The 22,733-nt window shown below is 35.8% G+C and overlaps 3 protein-coding genes and 1 long non-coding RNA gene across 4 annotated transcripts; 3 read left to right on the top strand and 1 right to left on the bottom strand.

Moving 5' to 3' along the window:
• The first annotated feature begins 334 nt into the window (after positions 1-334).
• Positions 335-4,439, top strand: LOC148689389 (uncharacterized). Its single transcript, XR_015958280.1, has 2 exons — positions 335-396; positions 4,049-4,439. It is a non-coding gene; the product is annotated as an uncharacterized LOC148689389 (long non-coding RNA).
• On the bottom strand, positions 669-15,199 carry LOC148689388 (uncharacterized). Its single transcript, XM_088688754.1, has 4 exons — positions 14,756-15,199; positions 14,415-14,637; positions 1,101-1,149; positions 669-1,014 (listed from the first exon to the last, which is right to left on the bottom strand). Exons 2-4 carry the CDS (start codon positions 14,423-14,425, stop codon positions 811-813), a joined length of 264 nt encoding a protein of 87 aa, XP_088544880.1. The 5' UTR covers positions 14,426-14,637; positions 14,756-15,199; the 3' UTR covers positions 669-810.
• Positions 1,773-3,054, top strand: LOC137734304 (protein ANTAGONIST OF LIKE HETEROCHROMATIN PROTEIN 1-like). Its single transcript, XM_088689819.1, has 3 exons — positions 1,773-2,209; positions 2,286-2,511; positions 2,588-3,054. Exons 1-3 carry the CDS (start codon positions 1,922-1,924, stop codon positions 3,052-3,054), a joined length of 981 nt encoding a protein of 326 aa, XP_088545945.1. The 5' UTR covers positions 1,773-1,921.
• A 5,921-nt stretch (positions 15,200-21,120) lies between the features above and the next one.
• LOC137749337 (uncharacterized) lies at positions 21,121-22,718 on the top strand. Its single transcript, XM_088689166.1, has 3 exons — positions 21,121-21,212; positions 21,299-21,372; positions 21,972-22,718. The coding sequence occupies exons 2-3, from the start codon at positions 21,306-21,308 to the stop codon at positions 22,655-22,657; spliced, it is 753 nt and encodes a 250-aa protein (XP_088545292.1). The 5' UTR covers positions 21,121-21,212; positions 21,299-21,305; the 3' UTR covers positions 22,658-22,718.
• The last annotated feature ends 15 nt before the right edge of the window (positions 22,719-22,733 follow it).

Genomic DNA, 22,733 nt, shown 5'->3' with positions numbered 1-22,733 from the left:
TAAAAATTGCAGCCATGTGGTAAAGAACAATGGTTCATTCTAAATGTCAATGGACTAATCCATGTGTTGACTGTGTTGAAAGGCACAAATTTTTTTGACATGTTTGGGTTTGATCTCATGTGGATTATTGGAAAAACAAAATGGTATTGCTCTGACAGATTGTTGGTCGCTTACAGGTCTGAAGACTAATATTACGAATCGTGATTCTAAATCAGCCCAAGATCGTTATTTATCTGTGAGTTTTGCATGTTTATCAGCTTATATGGTTTGGATCTTTTTTTTTTGTTGGATCGTTATTGTGCGTGTCTGATGCATTTTGTTTTCCAAATTCGGGAAACCGTCCCTTTCAGATTTTTGGATTTTCGATTCTGATTCTTGGAACTCTCTGTGCTAAAGGTATATAAATGTATTATTTGTTTTCTTTGCAGCTAAATTTTACTTTTTTTTTTGTTTTGTTTTGGTGATTTGGGACCTTTTTTGTGCATGTTTGGGTTGTTAATTGGTAATGCATGTTTTCTTGCTGATTTTTGTGCTAGCAAGTTTATTTAAATCCACAGCTGCTTTTTTTCATTTGACTTGCTGTGATGGTTATGCTTGATTCATAAGATTTGAGGTAGTCGTGATAAAATTAGAACAGCTAAGTATCCTTATTCTAGGCAATAATATGATAGACTGGTTACCTTCTAAGCAATTTCTCCCATATATACATATATAGTGTACTAAGCCAAAGTATTATTATAAGCAAAGTAATTTGCAGTCTGTTTTATGAATTCGACATCCTCTTATTGTTAACTTGGATATACAAAGCTGTTATGTGACAGACAATATAGAAATGCAACAATGAAAAAAGGTGGCACCTTCTTTTTGCATTCGGCTACTGAGATAGCCTCTTGTGGACAATTCATCACTACCATCGAACGAGTCTTTAGCCTCATTAATTGGCTCAGTCTCTGTCCAGTCAGGAGGGGAGTGCCATCTCACAAAGTCTTCCAAAATACAACCAGGATTTGCAGCCTGCATATGATCAGAACTTAGTTAACTTGAACAGTCAACACACACCATTCAGTGAATCTATAAAATAAGTTCTCATTAGTGAAAACCTTGAAAGCTTGCATGTCAGAGAGGAGTTGAGAACATCCAGCACCAATGCTGGCCATAAAGATAAGGCAAATTGTCAAAAAATATACCTAGATTAATAAGGATAATAGCATGCAAGTTTATGGCGATTAATATGTATACGTACAGTTCTTCTAAAAATAAAAAAATGTATATGTACAGAGAACTAGGAAAATAAACAAGTCACTTTAAGCAAAATGCCAAAAGGTAATGCATGTTTGGTTTTGTTTTATGTATATGTACAGAGAACTAGGAAAAAAAAATGTATTATTTGTTTTCTTTGCAGCTAAATTTTACTTTTTTTTTTGTTTTGTTTTGGTGATTTGGGACCTTTTTTGTGCATGTTTGGGTTGTTAATTGGTAATGCATGTATATTATTACTTCCTTTTAATTTCAATGACTTACTTCATTAGTCTAAACCAAACCCTCCAAGTGAACTATTTTGTGTTGTATAGTTTGTTGGGCCTCGCTTTTTATTATACATTATATTATCATTATTACCAAGTCCAAGTATCTAAAATGAATTTAGCGTATGTTGATACTCCACTCATTCATGTGTTGTTTTTTTGCATGTGAAGGTATGGATGAATATGAGACTCAATTCTTTGTTCTTTTGAACGTTTGGATTATAATGGCACAAGTCTCTACTATGAATGCACAATTGTTGAGGTATAGACAACAACAAAGGAGACAACGGGAAATAGCTAGTTTAGAGCAGAGGACATTTGTTAGACTTCATGTTAGGAGAGAGGAAATAAATCGTATCACGCGATTGAGTGATACTAACTGTTTGTGGGAGCTACGAATGGATAGGAATGCATTTGCAGTTTTATGTGATTTACTACAAACTCGTGGTGGATTGGTAGATGATGGTCATGTTACAATAGAGGAGCAAGTAGCTACTTTTGTTAACATATTAGCCCACCACAATAAAAATAGGTCAATGCAAGTTAGATTTTTTAGGTCTGGTGAAACTATTAGTCGATATGTCCGTAGAGTATTGCGTGCATTACTCAGTTTGCAAGATGTGTTGTTTGCAAAACCAACCCCTATCCCAGAGGATTGCACGGAATCGAGATGGAAATGCTTTAAGGTAATAATCATAGTAAAATCATTAATAACATAATTATTTGTAATTGCTAATTAATATAAGTTTTTCTTTTGTCTAGGGTTGTTTAGGAGCGCTAGATGGAACATACATAGGGGTCACTGTGCCTGATGTCGATAGACCAAGATATAGAACAAGGAAGGGTCATCTAGCAACTAATGTGTTAGGCGTATGCACACACAACCTCAAATTCGTATATGTGTTATCCGGTTGGGAGGGATCAGCTACTGATTCGAGAGTTCTTGGTGATGCTGTTACTAGAGCTAATGGCCTCAAGGTCCTAACTGGTAAGATAGACAAGCACCTAGTATTTTTCCTTACCTTTGTTGGCCAACAACTAAAATTTATTATCAACTAATATAGGTACATATTATTTGGTTGATTTCGGATATATGAATGGTGAGGGTTTTCTGGCACCGTATAGAGGCACTAGATACCATTTGCAAGAGTGGGAAAACAATTCACGTGCACCTAGGAATCATGAAGAATATTTTAATATGAAACACTCACGTGCTAGGAATGTCATTGAAAGATGTTTTGGCCTCCTCAAACGACGTTGGGCTATCTTACGAAGTCCTTCCCACTATCCAATCAAGATTCAGGGACGAATGATCACCACATGTAGTTTACTTCATAATTTTATCAGAATGTATATGGCAGTTGATCCTGAAGAAAATGCAAGGCTTGCATTTGATGAATTACCTATAGGGGAAGATTTACCAGAAGTATTAGCCTACATTGAAACCGTTGAGTCAAGCCAGATATGGACTCAATGGAGGGATGATCTTGCAAGAGAAATATATGATGAGTGGAGAGGAAGGAGGGCTTGAAAATTGGGGTGTCTTTTAGATGTGGACTCAATGTAGTTGTTGTAATTGGCTTGAAAATTCGTAACATCAAGACTATTGAGATGTTTGTTATTGTAATATGGTAATTGGGAGTTATCTAGATGTTATGGCTTATTTGATATGTTTATTTGTGTTACTAAATTTTAATAAATTTTAAAATTAGGGTGTAGTCATTGTCATTTGATTTGGCTTATTTGATTTGGTAATTGATTAGTACAACTAATATAAATTTAGTCATTGTCATTATATCTATGCTTATTTGTGTTACTTATGTAATATATGGCTTCTTTGATAGATTATATGGTCACCTCACGTAATTGGATTGATCATGAGGAGGATGTACTACTTACCATCCTCGAGGAGATGGTTGCTGATGGTGTTAGGTGTGAGACCGGCAGTTTTAAGGCTGGTACTTTTGTAACGGTTGCCTCCAAGATGAGGGAACAGATTCCTGGCATTAATATAGAGCCAAAGCATATACAAAACAAATTGAAGCGTCTGAAAGAAAAGTATTTCTCTGCATATGACATGATGAATACATCTGGATTTGGTTGGGATGATGAGAAAAAAATGTGTTGTTGTGGATAGTGACGAAATACTACAGGAGTGGGTGAAGGTAAATTTATTTTTCTTATTCTTTATCAATTAGTTGCTTTGAAAGTCTTAACCTTGATTTCTTTGGGTTCTTATTGTAGAAACATCCCAATGCATCTTGCAAACCAAATAAGCCATTCTCGTTGTATCCACGGCTATGTACGGTGTTTGGGAGAGACCGAGCCACGGGTAGCATTGCTGAATCAGCGGCAGATGCAATTGAAAATATAGGTTTGGAAAGTGAGGATTGTGAGACTTTTGAGATACCTCCGCTTTCACCTACCCCATCTCCTTCTGTTGCTACATCTAGTGCTTCTCAACCTGTTAGGAAGAGGAAGAGGAGCAGGAATGATGGTGATGCAAATATTGTATCTGTTATCAGTGAAGGTTGGAATAAAGCTGTTACTGAAATGAAGAAATTAGGTGAAAGTTTTACTTTTAGAGAAGCAAAAGCTAGACTACCTTCTGAGCTTCAGGCCATGGGTCTCCCATACGATCAGGTGTTAAGAATTTCAATGAAGTTAGTGAAAGATACCGATCTGATGGGTATTTGGACCACCTTGGATGACTCACAGAAGCCAGATTTCATTAAAGTGTTTATGGAGAGCCTTTGAGGTTTTAGTATTTGTGGTTTTAGTATGGGGAACTTTATCAACTTCTAAGTGTTTTCATTGTTACTTTAGCAAGACATTATTTGTTTTTTAAGTCAGGACGAATGTTTGATTTCGGATATTTCATGTTTAAGTTATGCATATTTCATTTTCTTTGTTTAAGTTCTAAATGTTTAAACCCTAAAATGTTTACGATATGCATGATCATTAAACTTATATATTTTTCAACATTTGTCATGTGCTCTTATGTGGTTTGCCTTGTTCCTGCAATGGGGAATATTTAGAGGGGTGTCCTTCTAAACAAGGCCAATTCTAATGTTTGTAGAACCTAAACTCCCTGAACAACAACCCACAATTGAAAGGACCAAAATTAGGGACTAAAAATTGAATTGGGGTGTGGGTTTTGCAAGTATGTGGACCATATTTGGATGAATGATTTATTTATTGTATGGGAATTAAATTTTTTTTTTATCACTTGTGCACTTTTGAATGACAATGGATATTTGTTTACAAATTATTATATTTTTCATGTGGTAGGCCTATTTGACTGAACTGTATTTAGGACTAGAGAGGGAAAGAGGCCGACGGCAAGAGAGAAAAGAGAGATTTAATTGTGAGATGTTGTTATCCCCCTACGCAATGCCTTTATTTATAGTAATAAGAGGGAGAATAAATCCTTCTCTTCCAAGGAATACAAGTCCTAATAGGGAAGAATAACTAGAATCAAATCTAATCTAGGATTTCCACAATCACACTTAAACAAGAAGTTTATAACACTCCCCCTTGAGTGTGTAAATACTCAAGTAGATTCGGCATCATGTAGAGGTTGAGGAAGTGGACTCGTCGACATTGATTCTGGGAACACACTATTCTCAATAAGGTAGGAACTTGCATAAGGAAATGAGTCTCACAAAAAACCATATGGCTATGGTTAAAACCCAAGTAGGGACAAAACCCATAGTCTAAGGAAAAATGCGTGAGTAATGCAAAGTCAAATGAAATGTCTACGGGACATCATCAGGGATATGATCAACCCAAGGTGGGTGCCTTGTCAAAACCTCGTTAGGTAGCAAAAACCCAGTGGGAAAAATGCTTCTAATCGTAGGAAAAAGAGTGCATTAAGATCAATCATGTATAATTAAGGATACTGCCCCTGAGTTTGACACAATTCCAAAGAGAACTAGCAATGTTACAACATAGAAAGTTTACGCATACCAGCTCCTTGAACAAGCTTCTGAAACGTAATCTTCGGTAGTGATTTGGTGAAAAGGTTGGCCATATTGTCTTGTGAACGGATTTGCATGACTTCAATGTTCTGATGCTTTTGTTATTGATGTGAGAAGAAAAACTTCGGCTCAATGTGCCTGATGTTGTCTCCTTTGATGTAACTCTTCTTAAGCTGTTTGATGCATGTTAGGTTGTCTTCATAAATCATCGTCAAGACAACAGTGACGGGTGATAGGAGCATATTCATGCGACTTAAATGGCTTGTTCTCGTGCATTTACGTTATGTTTCTCTCGTTATTTTAGTCCTTTATGCTTCTTTTGTGTGTTTTCAGGTTCTAAGGGCCTAGGGAGCAAGAAAGTGCATTTTGAGGCCATTTGGAGCATTTTTGGGCATGGATTGGATAGCTTATCCATGGAGCCAAGAGGATGGACGAATTTGAAGGCCTTGTATTCACTTTGGACATAAAACAAAGGGCCTAGCCCATTCTCTCTTATTCTCTCCCTTATAGCCATGCAAAGAACCATCCATTCCATCAAAAACAATCCATCAATTCACATGCAAAACCACCATTAACACACATGCACCCAAACAAAGCCAACCTAGCTAACCCTACATGCATTCTTTATTCACTCTTCATCATTGCATTCATTCTCCAAACACTTTCATTAATTAAAACACATTTGCACACCAACTCACACTTCCTTTGCCGTGCATTCCTTATGACCATTTTCAGATTTCCTCTATGCATTCACATGCATTTCCAACCTAGCAACACCCCTTTAATCATTCCTAGATGCCACTCACATGCCTTCACATTCATTTTCAACAACAATCACTTCAAATGTCATGCATTCACATGCATTTACACAACACCAAAACATCCTTGCCGTGGGCATTCTTTGCATTTCCAGCATCTTCACATGCCTTTCCAGCTTTCCCTTAGATTTTCAGCAACTTCTCTTAATCATTGCAGCCACCTACATGCATTATTTATTAAATCTTCATCATGCATCCAGATTTTCAACAAGAAAACATCCTTGCCGTGGGCATTCTTTGCATTTCCAGCACACACACACACCTTCACATGCAATTCCAGCTTTCACATGCTTCCCTAGCTGTTTGTCCATCATTAATTAGCCACTTGCATGCTTAAACAAACAGCCATTTATACCTTCATTCTCCTATAAAAGCCCTTGCATTCCCATCATTCAACACATCTCATTTCATACACAACACACCACAAACACTTCCATTCCTTCTCTTTGCCGTGAGTTCCCTTGTAATCCAAAAACCATCTTTCCATTTCCATCACTCCTCACACCACTCCTCATCCATTTCCATAATCCCCCAAACCTCACCTTAGACCTTGTGCTACAATAAAGAGGAAGAGAAGAGGGCCTAAACGTTCATACAATTCAAGTTTGAGTTGTTGGAATGTTTAGGTGTTTCTTTGATTTCAATGTTTAAATTCAATTCTCTTTGTTTTGTATGTTTGAGGAATGGAAGAAAAGAGTGCTTAAACGTTCATACAATTCAAGTTTGAGTTGTTGGAATGTTTAGGTGTTTCTTTGATTTCAAAGTTATAATAAACTAAACCCCCTTTAGCTAGGGGGTGATTCGAAATATATGTTTATGCTTGCATTTTGATTTGATTACTTCTAATTGCGTTTCATAAGTTGTGGTTCAATTTGTTTAACCGTTTGATTGATAACTTATTTATGTATGTTTATTGAGAGTGCACACTTAATTTTCATGCATGAATATGACGCTAGAATATAAGTGAGTTTCACCTAATAGTTACGAACTTATATTCACAAGTGGTGGAGGTTGCTTATAAACAATTGCGTTAAATGAATTCTTGGCATAAGTTTCATGCGTATTCCATAGTAACGAATGCCTCGTCAACACTTATAGTTTTCATGATGCTTAATGATCTTTGATTGTATCTTTATTGTGATTTTCACGTAAAGGACTTTTGGAGAATGTTGTGAATTGCGTTGCGCTAACCCATCCAATTCATTAACTTAAGGAAAACTTGACGGTTAATTTAAGCGGACCTAATTGACCCGGGGCGTTGAGAATTAATGATTTGTTGAAATGCAATTGGAAATCGTTTTATTATGCAAGTATAACATATGTGGAGATGAACCCCGTAGCTAACTTTCCATCCATTCAATTCCATCAATTTGTTCTTTCTTTTCTTGTTTCTGTTTTCATGTTTAATTTAAATTGTTATTCAATTATGTTAAACATGTGAAACTAATTTCTTTTTAGTTAGAGGCGAATTTGAAGCCATGAACATATGTTGGTTATGATTTGATTTACTCCAGTTATAAATTCATGAACTTTAGATGTGGGTTACTTTTCTGTTTTGATTAAGAACTTGTTTATGTATGTGGGTTGAGGGTCGACACTTAATTTGCATGTCTAAACTTGACGCTAGGATATAAGGGAATTTCACCTAATCGTTATGAACTTATATTCATGAGTAGTAAAGATCGCTAGTCACGATTGTGTTTAGTAAACCCTAGGCTGGATTAACATGCGTATTCCATAGTTATGAATGCCTAGTCGATGTTTATGATTTCCGTTGAACTTAATGATCTTTGTTGAATGTCTCTATCATGCGTATTCCATGGTTAGGGACTTTGATTAGGAATAATTTGGTTGTAATGCGTATCCCATTCAATCTAATGAATCTAGGGAAATCTGAAAGTTAGTTTAAGCGAACCTAATTAACTTGGAGCATTGTCATTCATCGTTTGTTGAAGTCATAACTGGGAGTCAATTTATATGCTTATGTTCATGTGTGGATAAGGAACCCTCTAACTAGTTTTTCATCATTCTATTTCATTAATTTCGTTTTTTAGAATCTGTTTTAATTCCAAGTTTCTGTTTTAGTTTAAATTCATCCAAAACCAATCCCCCATTTATTCCAAGTTTCTGTCGTAGGAAAAAGAGTGCATTAAGATCAATCATGTATAATTAAGGATACTGCCCCTGAGTTTGACACAATTCCAAAGAGAACTAGCAATGTTACAACATAGAAAGTTTACGCATACCAGCTCCTTGAACAAGCTTCTGAAACGTAATCTTCGGTAGTGATTTGGTGAAAAGGTTGGCCATATTGTCTTGTGAACGGATTTGCATGACTTCAATGTTCTGATGCTTTTGTTATTGATGTGAGAAGAAAAACTTCGGCTCAATGTGCCTGATGTTGTCTCCTTTGATGTAACTCTTCTTAAGCTGTTTGATGCATGTTAGGTTGTCTTCATAAATCATCGTCAAGACAATAGTGACGGGGTAATGATCGCATGAGCTTTGAATATGGGAGCTTTGAATATGGCCCACAACTGCTCTCAACCAAAAGTATTCCCGAGTTGCTTGGTGTAAGGGAGAATTTCAGCATGGTTAGACGAAGTGGCAACTAAGGTCTGTTTAGTTGACCTCCAAGAGACTGCAGTGCCTCCAACAGTAAAGACATAACCTATTTGAGAGCACACCTTGTGCGGGTTAGATAAGTATCCTATATTAGCATAACCAACAAGGCGAGAATTGACATCCGTAGTACCCTTAAGGTAGTAGATTAAACAAGTCCATATCCGTAGTACCCTTAAGGTAGTAGAAGATGTCTTTAACATCAGTCTAGTGTCTGGATGTTGGTGCATTACTGTATTATGCTAAAAGATTAACAACGAATGAGATGTTGGGTCTAGTGTATTGAGCTAAGTATAATAAAGCACCTATCGTACTTAGATAAGGAACTTCAGGCTCCAAAATCTCTTCATCATCATTCTTCAGACGGAAATGATCTTATTTTGCATCTAGCGATTGAGCGACCATAGGAGTACTCGAAGGATTCGCTTTATCCTCGTTAAAGTAGCGCAACACCTTCTGGGTGTTGTTCGTTTGATGTACTAAGACTCCATCCGAATGGTGCTTTATCTCGAGACCAAGCCAGTATCGAATCTTTCATAGATCTTTCATCTCAAATTCTGACTCCAGGTGCGCGGCAGTTCTCGCAAGTTCTTGAGGAGTTCCAATGAGGTTCATGACATCGACATATACTACAACTATCGTATGCCGCATAGTTTGTTGTTCACATATCCCTAACTAGTCAAATACTCACTCAAATGATTATACGACATTATTTCAAATTGCTTCAAACCGTAGAGCGAACGCTTCAACCAAATTAAGAGCGTGTTCTGGGGTTTGGAAATATTTGATCCAGTCAATGTAAGTTATTCGGGAACTTTCATATAAATTTTTGTATCAAGATCCCCATAGAGATACACAGTTACTATGTCCATCAATTGCATTCTTAGTTTTTCAGAAACTACCAAACTGATAAGGTAGCGAAAAGTAATCACATCCATAACAGGTGAATAAGTTTCGTCATAGTTAATCTCGGGGTATTATGAGAAGCCTTGCGCAACAAGACGAGCTTTGTAATGCATGATTTCGTTCTTCTCATTACGTTTTCGAATGAAAACCCACTTGGCTTACGAGCTTCACATGTGAAGGAATAGGAGCTACATGTCCAAAAACCTTACATTTCGTAAGTGAATTGAGTTCAACTTGGATTGCTTGTTTTCAGTTTAACCAATTAGTTTTACATCGACATTCATTAACGAAAGGGGGTTCAATGTCATCGCTCAACATTATCTCAGTAGCTACTGCATATGCTAATGCATCGTCGACGATCATTTCATTTCTACACCAAACACCAACCAAGCTATCATAATGGATTGAAATCTCACGATTCTCGGAAGGTGGATTCGTCTCTTCAAGGACGTTTCCGTAATCTAGAATTTCCTTATGAGTTGGATAGAATGAGTAGGTGACATTTGGATTCACAGTAGGCTCTTTAGGTGCCTGTTCCGTGGATTTCCTCTTTCCGGGGTATGAATCCTTTAAACCAAGAGGTTTGCCATGCTTTTGTGTAGGGGTAGAAGATTGGCTAGCTGATAATGTATGTGGATCGATCAAAGTGGAATCCCAAACCTCCAGGAGGAAAGTTCATCGTACCTTTGGTACATCTATCTTTGCAGGCACATTCGCAGCTAGAATATGTGATCTTGTCACTCGCGCTAGATCGGTGAAACATCTAGCATGCTCTAAACTATGATCCAGGGATCTAAATAAGACAAAGTAGGAGTCATCCATGGTAATTCGCATTGTTCTTCAGAAACGTTGACATTCTTATCTCCCCCTAATGACAGGAAGACTGTCTTATAGAAGTGACAATCCATGAAACGAATGGTAAACAGATTGCCTGTCAAAGGTTCTAAGTAATGAATGATCAAATGAGAATCGTATCTGACATAAATTCCCATCTTTTGCTAAGGCCCCATTTTTGTACGTAAGGACGGCGAAATCGACACATAGACAGCACAACCAAAAAACACGTAGATGCGATATGTCGGGTTCGTATCCGTTAACCAACTGAAGGGCAATATATGGTTGGGTTGCAACAGGCCTCAAGCGGACCAACATAGCTGCGTGCAATATTGTATGGCCCCAAGCAGTGATCGGGAAGCTTGGTACGTATGACCAATGATCAAGCAATCACTTGTAAGCGCTTAATAAATGCCTCTGCCAGGCTGTTCTAGGTATGAACATGGGGTATTGGATGTTCAAGTTCAACCCCAACTGACATGCAATAGTCATCAAAAGTTTTAGATGTGAATTCTCTAGCATTATCCAATCGAATAGATTTGATAGGATAATTAGGGTAGTGAGTCTTGAGCTTAATAACATGAGCCAACAGTTTGGAGGATGCAACATTCCTTGTGGACAACAAGTGCACGTGTGACCAACATGTGAAAGTGTAAACTAAAACCATCAAATATCTAAATGGTTCGCAACGAGGGTGAATTAGTCCACAAATGTCCCCCTGAATCCTTTGTAGAACGAATCTTATCATAAGAAGTCTTAATAATAAGATTTCCCATAAAGCAGGTTTAACATGCGATTCCTTGAATTGAACTTGAGCTTTCGGTTAATGGATGTCCGTGTGAAGATTTGGGGATACGACGCATTGCTGTTCGTCCAGAGTGTCCCAAATGATCACGCCAAAGTGTAATTTAGTGCACAGTCCTAAATGTAGGGCCGGCCATATAGTGGCTTTCTATAGGGCGTATAGTTGTAGTATACAGACCACTCGGGATACGCTTCATCTTCTCTAGAATACGCTTCTGGCCATATTCGTAGGAAATTATGCATATAAATTCAACTTCATTTTCTACATAGGTTTCAGTGTGGTAATTATTATCTGTAATGTCCTCGAAACTCAGCAACGTTCTTTCGAAACGTGGAGAATAAAGTGCCTCATCAATGGTCAAAATTATACCATTGGACAACATTATACGTGTCTTACCGTATCCGGTGTGTGTGGTTACACTATCTACCAAACAACTAACTTTCCCACTAGTCATACCTAGAATAAAAATTAATTTGAATCTGTCACATGCATAAAAGTTCTAAAAACAAATATCCATTCAAAATAATTTAAGTATTCAAAGATGGTAATTAATAAACTTAATATCCAAAAACAAATCACCAACAAATAATCCAAATATAAAAGAAAATTGTTCAAAAATTAAACCAAAAAACAAGGAGGGTTCGGCCACTAGGTGGAATTCGGCTCCATTGTCTAAATTTCAACTAGAAAAATAGTTTGTGTCTAAGATTCTAACTTCCATAGGGGTAATAGCCTTTTGAAAGTTAGAAACCTCCATCTTGGTACTCTCCGGTTCATCTACTTGCACAAAGTTTGATTTAAACTTTTTACAATGTGAATGATATTCAGCTACAACCTTCTAGGAAGCATGACAAACACGGGACCAATAGTCCTTTGAACCACAACGATAGCACATGTCTGCATCCATAGTTTTAGGTGCATTGCCCTTATTCTTGAAGTATGGGGCCTTATGAGCGAGGTTAGGGCACTTCTGGGCTCGGTCTCCTCCCTTAGATGTGCTTTGGCTCTGCTGACCTTGACGGGATGGCTTATGGCCGCCTCTACCACGCCTATTCTGGTGTTTGTTTGTGTTATAGTGTGCTTCAGGCACAGCAGTCGCCCTAGTAGGTCGAGCTTGATGATTTTTCATCAACAACTGATTCTACTTTTTAGCGAGAAGTAAAACAAAGATCAAATCCGAAAACTTAAAAAACTTATGAGCCCTATATTGTTGTTGCATGACAATATTAGTAGCAGAAAAGGTCGTCCAGAAGATCCTCTTCGGTCAAGGTCTTACAAGACTTGAGAAGTGATCGGATTTACCAAAGTTTAGAATTATAGTCATTCACATACTTAAAGTCTTGGAAGCGCAAATGATGCTAGTTATGTCTTGTTTCAAGCAAGAAGATGGTCATTTTGGTGATCAAAACAATTAGCCAAAGCGACCCAGAGTTCTCGTGGATTTTCCCTAGCAAGGTACTCGGTTTGCAGTGCGTCATGAATATGTCTTCGAATGAAGATCATGGCAATGGCTTTCTTAGCTTCGTGAACTGGGTTATCCGTCTCATCTTCAATGGCGGGACGCAAATTCTTTGCAGTGAGGTGGAGCTTCACATCTTGGACCCACTTGAGGTAATTTCTTTCAGAAACCTCCAAAGCTGTAAAGTTGAGTTTGTTCAAATTCGACGTGTTCCTATCACAAAATAATGGACAAGATGTGGTTTGGTAATGGAGAAAAATCAATCCATTCACATAGGAGTAGAACATTCGGGTTCTAATAGACATTTATTGGTTTAAATTCGCATGAAAAAACTTCAGTTTTCATGGGTGTTGTTTTTAAGGAAAACTTTAGGTTTTCAAATAAGGCATGTTTCTAGAAACTTCAGGTTTCAAAATAATTATGAACTTTAGGTTCATATGTTCCTACAAACAAACGCAAATATATATACAGAAATATGCAACAAGAAAATATGAAAATAGAACTTCAGGTCTATAATTATAATTGAATTAATTATTTGGACTTCAGGCCAAATTTAAAGTGTGGGTGAAAAATTATAAAACCTAAAGTGTCTAAAAATAATAGACAACTAATACTCGAGGTCCAAAAACATGGACCAAAGTCCACGGGTGGGCTGAGCAAAATTGTACTATGGTCTAGGCCCAAAAACTAGGCTTAGATAGACACGGGCTGATAAGCCCCAAACACAATTTAGGCTGCAAGCCCATTAGCAACAACCGGGCTACAAAAACCGGGTCTAAAAAACAATGGCCCAAATGGGCATTGATCAAATGCAGGTACACCAATGTACTAGCTGCAGGCTGGGATCGCGTGTATGCGGAACATGGATGCACCAGCACGGGGCTGGGATCCGGTGCATCACGGGCATCTAGAATCAAATCTAATCTACAATCACACTTAAAAAAGAAGTTTATAACATTTCATATAAAATTATATATAATATATATTTTAAAAAGTTAGGTCTCGTGAGGTTTCACCTCAAGGCTTTCTCCTAGGCGGGGCTATCCATGAAACGCCTTGCCTACGCCTTTGCCTTTTAAAACATTGGTCAACGGTTACCTTGTATTAGGGGGTGAGCAAAAACGTACTCAAAATTCTTAAGCAAGTGCTTAAAAACATTTAACTATGCACTCAAGTTCTTACAATCGATTCTACTCACCCCTAATTTGCATGTAACAGAAAATAATAAAATATCACATCACTCAAAATTTTTACTTAAACATCTTTCAAACAATCCAATGTTTCTTCTTTTTTTCAGTGCCTCCAAAAACATTACGTTTCTATAGGGTGAAGTTAATATAATTACCCAGTTTAGGGATAATTTTAAAATGGTGTTAATCTTTTAAAATTTTCCAAATAATTATCTAACATTTTAAAAAATTGAAGCATTAAGTGAGGAACTTGACAAGTGTTACAGCGAGATTTTACCTTGACGTCATTTATAAGCACGAGAAAGATGGCGATTGAGCGAAGCGGAATTGAACTGGGTCAGCACATAGATCTTGGACACGTTGCTGTTGAGGCAATTACTGACTGGGATATCGATCAGCCTGTAGTTTGCTCCCAATGGAACAGCAGGCTTCGCACGCTTCTTGGTCAATGGGTAAAGCCTCGTCCCAGCTCCCCCACCCAGGATAATCCCCAACAAACTCTACACATTAACACAAACAAAATTCCCAAAATTTCAATCCAAACAAGAACACATTATGCGAATGCATAGAAACAAAAACACCATATGCGACAGAGAGGGAGAGAAATGAATCACTTACCCGGCTCGCATCGGGATCAAGACACGTCTGGGAGTTCTTGGAATCGGAAACAGCCTTCGGAGAGACAACCAGCGGCGGGACTCTGTGAGTGGGGCATTTCCTCATACAGGTGCTGGGGGCGGGGTTTTTTGGTCCCGGAGAGATGAGAGCCGCTGAAGGAGAGGCGGCTGATGTTCTGGGTTTGCTTCGAGTTCGGCAACACCGACGATCGCGACGTGAGCACTCCGCTCGCTGCCATTGAAGAGGACGCCATGTAACAAGAAATTTTGAGAGTTGCAGAGGTTGGCAGTGGAGTTTTTGGGACTGGCAGCTGAGATTTGATGATATTTCGGGACCCTTTACCCTTTTCATCTTAGTGTTAATTACGCAACCCAACGTCAAATCTGAGAGCATGGGAGTGAGGGTATTATGGACCTTTTACAAGATGTTAATATTATTAGTTATTCGACGGCAGTAACGGAGTACCAAAAAATCTGCAGAAATCGCGAGTATTTAAACAAGTGACATCATTAAAAGTCAGGTAACGGTGGATGCATCAATGGAAGAGTGACACGTGGCATTTGGGTTTTGGCCTAAGATTTTGTGTCACATGTCACCACTTTTGTTTACCACCGTCTATTTTTTCGTTATATGGTTATAAAATTGAGATGTTAAATTATAAACTTGCCAACCCTTCAACTCACAAAAGACGATCTTTGTTGACAGTATTAGCTAGGGGTTGTGATTGGTTGGTAGCATATATTAATTTACAGTGTTGGATATTGAAGATATACCGTTTTTGATAGGGTGTAAATATTTTGATCGATGTTAACTAAGTAGGATTACTTTTGATCATATAATATGCTATATGTTTTGAGATCTACTTACACTTGTTGGCTTTGCTGTGACAAATATTTCATATCAATAATCTCTTGTGATGTGACTAAAGTTATACATATGAAAATGCGTTATTAGTAACTGAGGAAAACGGTAATCTCATCTTGCTAGCTTGGAGAGAGGAAGTCTCGAGACCACATCTTCGAGCCAAATAGGGAGCGATCACTCAATAATGAACACTAATATGTGCAAAACAATATTTTCTCTTAGAGATGTTATATTCACACTTTTTAAATTACTGTTCACACACCCTTTTTGATTTTTTAATATTTTTGTATCAAGTGCTTCTGATGTGTATGATATAAAAAAAATATTTAAAAAAATATGAAAAAAGTAATTTGAAGATGTGTGAATATAATCTCTCATTTTCTTATCTCTATGAGTTGTTGGAATTCCAAAATTTGTCATCTTCCAGTCCTCTTCATAGATAAAAAATAAAAAATAATTAAAAAAAAACAAAAAATATGTGAACACAAAATAACTACTTTGAAGCTCTGATCATGGGCGGATCCACTATGAGCCTAGGAGGGGTGGATTACCCCACTCAATTTTTTTTTTTTTAAAAGATAATAATTATACAGTTTTGCTTCTTTAATGACCACCCTAATTAAACTACAATTGAAAAAATGGGTAGACAATTAAAATAATTCTACCGTTTGCATCCCCCAAAGGCCCACGTGATGGCAATTAAATTAATAATTAATTTAACTGCGTCTTGCTCAGTTTTATTTTAAGGATTTCTCTATAAATGAGCCGGAGATACTTAGGATTTAATTTCAGACTTAACATTGTGGATATGCAATTTAGCACTGAAATATTTTGTTTAAAAGGGATTTGATATCTTGCAAAAAAATGGTTCAGTGCAAAAAAGATAAGGTGTATCGGCTAGTTTATTTGATTGTGACATTAGTATTAACTCTTCCAGTTGTTACTGCCGTCGTTAAAGAGTATTTTCAGTCATGAAATTTTTGAAGAATTAATTGAGAAATCGAATGGGAGATCAATGAATGAATGATAATATGATTATTGTTTTAGAGAGATATTTGATGGTATTGATAATAATGTTGTCATGCAACGCTTTCAAAACTTGAAAACGCATTGAGATATTGCAATACGTTGTATAAAAAATTGTATAGATTAATATATATATATATATATATATAAATGTTCAATAAGTTCTTAAGCTTTTGAAGTGTGACTTTATTATTTGAGGATGTTCTATTCATACAAATCTCTTGAATTCGTCCTTTAACTCTGACAGTGAGAGAAATTCATTATTACTATATATTTACAAATATCCATTTTGGCATATAGATAACAAAGGAAAAGAAATATGTGGAGAATATTCTATCACCAAACCAATGAGTAGGGAAAGGGGCGGATCTATTCGATGGCCAGGGAGGGTGACTGGGGATTGACTGGTTGGGGGAATAAAATGACATACTACCATTGGCTAAATTCCAAATTGTTATGACAACCACAATTTGTATAGACTTGAGTAATATATAAATAGTTTTACAAAGTGCAAGTTGTTGCTTTGCAGTGGACATATTTACATCCCAGCCATTTTACCGACATCTAAACGTAGATGTTCTTTCATTACCAACTTTTCCACTCAAATTACAAAAATGGGTCTACTATTTCAGTTCATATACAGTCAGTATATGTGGGTACATACATCAAATATAGGGTGAGTCGTTATATTTTAGGGGTTCATTCTCCGATCTATTAGAGATTTATTTTGTTCCTATATTTATTTTATACTCGTTTTATATGGTGATCGTCCCTATTTAAGCACTTCACTTTAGATGCTCTCAGAGCTTCACAAGTTCAAACTAAAAAAATGGATTTGCCTCCTTCCAAACACATAAACCAAATAGTCTGCAGCAAAGGATAATATGATAAAAATTAGGGTGCTTTAGATTTTGGTTCTTACAATTCATTATTTCTAGATAAAAACTCATCTATCTTTAAAGATTTAGTTTAAGCCCAAATTTAAAATTTGCAAACATATAGGAACACTATTGACATATTAATACAATTTATTTACACTCATGACACTCATACTTTATGGTCCCTTTTCCAAATTCCTAAATTATGCCAAATGAAAAGTAGTAGAAAAAGTGAAATAAAATGAAAAAAGTGTTTGCATTAACCGTATCTATGTCAAACTAGAAAAGTATTTTTTTTTTTCGTGATATATTTTGTAGCAATTTTATCCATATTAATTGGTAGGTAAATTAGTTTGTTCCAATTATTAAAAAAAAAAAAATACTACACCTATATTATATATTTTGAATCAAATAACATTCCTCTAACTTGTAGGTAAATTATTTTCTATGTATTGTTATATATGTTAGACATGTTTTGTTGTTGTATAAACATGAGTGGAACATAATATTGTTGATTTTATACATCAAACTGCATTTCTTTTGTTATAGGTAAATTATTTTCCATGTACAAGTACTTATGTTAGGCAAGTTTTGTTATTGGTACATACAATATTTTGTATCATTGTAAAGAAAGATGTTACATTACACCCATGGTATAATTGTTGTAGGTAAATTATTGGAAATTAATTTGTAGTTAGGTAATGAACATTTTGCATCATTGGAAATGAACATTTCAAAGAGTAGGTAGGTAAATTAATTTGTTCTAATTATATATACAAAAAATTACACTACACCTGGCTATATTTAATTTTTCCAATTATTAAAAAAATTTATACTACACCCAACCAAATAACATTTCTCTAACTTGTAGGTAAATTATTTTTCATGTATTGTTAGATATGTTAGGCACGTTTTATTGTTGTATAAACATGGGTGTAACATAGTATTTTTAATACTATACATCGAACTACATTTCTTCTTAATATAGGTAAATTATTTCTTCTTTTTAACATACATCGAACTACATTTCTTCTTAATATACATCGAATTACACCCATGGTATAATTGTTCGTAGATAAATTAATGTGCATGTAGATAATGAAATACAATGTTCTAATATATTAATAAAAAAAGGATAAATTCAAAAGTATGCAAGAGTAGGGTGAAAAAACTGAATCGAATAGTTTTATGAAAATTCAATACCTTTCTAAAAAATTAATATGCAATAAATTTTTAACATTAATGTCTTTTTTTTTTCTTGTTGCCAAAATCATTTACTATTTCCTTATAATTAATTGTCTACATCAAGTATGTAATAGGGGTATTTTAGGCATGTGAAAAATGTAAAATGTGTGAATTAATATGAAGTTAATGAATTTGCTTATGTGGATCCTAGTCATTGGGTTTTCTTTGAGTAAAAAATTTATGTATGATTTTATATAAAGAAAATTGAGTTTGAAGGGCTAAAGTCATATTTTCACTAAAAATTATAAAATTTCATCCAACATTCTTGTGCATGGTTTTGTTGTTTTCTAAAAACGATTTTATTTATTTTACCCGAATTTCAGCACAAAACAGTCAGATAATGTATATTCTCCCAGAGAAATAAAGACAGGGTCAGGTCAACCAGATCCCTTGCCAAATCAGCAGACTATAGCTCAATTGCCAAATCCTAAACTCTGTTACTTTTGAGTTAAAGCTGGTCAATGTACATGAAGTTATAAGCTAACGAGTCCCCGATCGACCAGCCCATTATTGTAACCAACAAATGTGAAAAAACATTCACATTGACAAGATATGGTGATGATGATTTGTACTACTGGGGCTGCAGGCATCATAAGCCACATAATTAAGCAACATTTTGACGTCCACTAAATTAAAGTCGTTGGGCTGAAATAGCCAACCCAGACCTACAGGCCAGGCAGGGTTTTATTTTGGTCGGGCCGTTCGTTTGACACGTATGTTCTAACTAATACAATGTTGAGTGTAGATCAAACTTTAAATATATTGTTTTAGATAAATCAAAACCTATTGAAAATTGTCTCATGGTCTGAATGCCTGTATAATATGCCATTTCTCATGTGGTGCCTCCAAACTTCAATTTCTTGTTCAATTCATGAAAAAAAAAAAAACAAGTTTTTATCATTAACGTGTGTGACAATAGGTTTGGGAGCTTGAAGGACAAGATTCTTGGGATGAAGATTAGCTTTTATCTCACATTTTACTTGGAGTGCAACCTCAAAATCTTCAAAATCAAATGCGCAAGCAAGATACCATCATGATAGTAACAGAGAAGAAGAAGAATCACAAAAGAAGAAGAAAGAAATGAAAACTTAAGTAGAATAAATCGTTTGTATTTCTTAGTAACTGCTTTGTTTTCAACTTAATCAGTGGGACAAGATTAACTTAATTGGAGGATTGATTCAAAGTTGTGGGGGAGTATGAGTGAAAAGCTCCAAATCATGGCCAAAATGCCCCAAATCAGATGTGTAAATTAAACCTTGAACAATGAGCATATTTTACACCATTCGTAAAGGGTGGGTTGCTTCACCGTCCCCTAACATGAATCGGGGCCATTGCTGGTGTGAAGAATATATATTACTATATATTAATAAAACTATAAGTTATCTCCAATGTACTAGAAAAGTTATACTCATATATGATTCAAGTGAAAAGTCATATTTGACGTTTGATATAGCTCTAAATGTGGGATTCTCACCACATAAGATACAAAAATTATATTTGTCTCTAAATTTGACTAGACTCCTTCCAATTTACAAGAGTTAAAAGTTAAAAGTCAAATTTGATTTCATATGCATTATATATAAAATAACTTGCAGCACTACATTTAGAGTCAAATATGACTTCATAACTTTTAACCTTCAAGTTTTAGATTGAAAATATAATCTAGCGATATTCGTCTTCAATTGACTCTTGTGGATGACAAGTTCTGTACTAAATCATTTATTGATCTTAGTTTAAATAAGTTGTTACATAAAAAAAGACTAACTCTATGGGTCAACTTTCAACTAAGAATATATGACATAAGTAAAAATACTAGAGTCTCAATTTCTTGGTCACTCTCCTGTGTGATACTAAGAGTAGAGGTTAAAATACTAAAAGTATATTTATTTATTCTTCATTCTTAATATCAAATCTAAAAATAAGTAACCATGCGTTTCTTGATCATTGATTACCGAGATAATATTTTTAAACAAACAGACAAATAGATTGCTGGAAACCCCAAGAATACAAAAGGAACAATCGTGAGGGCTCTGGACTCAAGTCACCTCCCTTTCTTTCTTTCCTTGCTTTTTGAACGTGGCTATTGCCCCCTTTTTATTTTTATTATTTTGTATTGGTTACATTTGATTACTCCTTCGACGTTTAGGTAGGTTTGCTTACTGAATCCTCTTCAGTTAATAACAAGGCTTTGCCCAACTTTGCATTTATGTTAGGAATATGATACCAATATTCAAGCGGAGGTTGCGTGTTCAGCTGATCCTTAATATTATTCCAGAAAAAGCAGCCCATGCACCTCTTCATTTCTATAAGTAACTTCCCACTTTCCCCCATTTTCTTCTTATTAGTTTGCCAATGCAAGCCTTTATTTCATTGCTTATTTGCATACTTACTAGAGTTTAATAACTAGCTAGCTGCAGTTTGTTGGCTTCCATTCCTTTCAATCCGTAAGTAGTAATTAGACTACTTTAATTTCATTGCCAATTTTTTGTTTGTTTAGATAATATATGTGATATGCTCCACCGAATCACAGGTCGAACATGGCACAAGGTGTTTCGGAGAACATGGAACAACGTGTTTCGGAGACCATGGAACAAATGGAACAAGGTGTGTCTGTCTCTCTTTGCCGAAAGAACAGGAAAAAGAAAAAAAAAAAAAAAATCCTTTCCTCTTCATTTCAAAGGACATCTTGGCGCTACAATAAAGATAAAATGATAAAAATATCCTCAAATTTTGTCAAATCATTTTGACCTATTGTTTATTGAATTGAAGGTATTTTTTGTCATTTTGATCCTTATTTAACATGATTTTTCATCGAATAATCAAAATGATTGATGGTGGACAATCTCATGAACCCGCTTCCATTGATTTCAAATCTCATGGACCATTTTGGCTAAAAAGTCTTGTTTGAACATATTTAAACTATGAATTCAATTAAAGGCATGAATGATTTCCTGGTTTTCTTTGTGATTAAATTTCAGTGCTCTATTGTCCTAACACTTTGGAGTGTTAATCACAATGATCCCATATAATTTTTCTAGTTGTCATATAATTCCATATAACTTCATTAAAAAGTTAAATAACAAGGAACCCTTAACATTATCTTCCATCGTTTCTATGATTGAAGTTTAACTACAGAATAGTTCATGCATCAAACTAAACTAGTATGGGGAAATTAACAATAACAAACACGATAAATTTGACAGGATTTGAATATAGTCGGTGTAAACCTTTCTTTGAGGCTGTGCAAGCTGGCCGTTGGGAAACTGCAAAGGACTTTTACATCCAACATCCGGAGGCAGTAAGAGTAAGACATCCATCTTCTGGGAAGACAGCTCTTCACATTGCAGTTGAAGCTGGGCATGTGGATATTGTCAGAGAATTGGTGTCGTTGACAGGATTTGATTATAGTCGGTGTAAACCTTTCTTTGAGGCTGTGCAAGCTGGTCGTTGGGAAACTGCAAGGGACTTTCACATCCAACATCCGGACGCAGTAAGAGTAAGCCATCCATTCTCCGGGAAGACAGCTCTTCACATTGCAGTTGAGGCTGGGCATGTGGATATTGTCAGAGAATTGGTGTCGTTGATGGAAGAGGGCGACTTGGAAATAAAATCAACAAGGGATGGTCAGACAGCTCTTGCTATTGCTGTAATTGAAGGGATTACCGAAATGGCTGAATGCATGGTAACAAAGAACAAAAAATTACTCAGCATTCCTGCTGCTTTCGACTACATTCCACTTGTGCTAGCTTGTTTGTGTGGTCATTGGCATGTGGTTCGATATCTCTACTCCGTCACTCCACTTGAAGATTTAATGCCAGACAAAGGACCTCGTGGCGCTACAATAATCTCCAATTGTTTTCTATCCAAAGAATTTGGTAAAAGTTTTTAAATATGAGTACTAACATGCTGTTGAGGACTACAAAAATGATAATTAAGGGTTATTTTAATAATGATTTCAGTTGTTT

This window comes from Pyrus communis, chromosome 17, assembly GCF_041283825.1.
Source record: "Pyrus communis isolate YQ-2024b chromosome 17, ASM4128382v1, whole genome shotgun sequence".
NCBI lineage: Eukaryota > Viridiplantae > Streptophyta > Magnoliopsida > Rosales > Rosaceae > Pyrus > Pyrus communis.
Note: the sequence above shows the minus strand (reverse complement) of the source record. Positions and strands in the feature narration are given on the sequence as shown.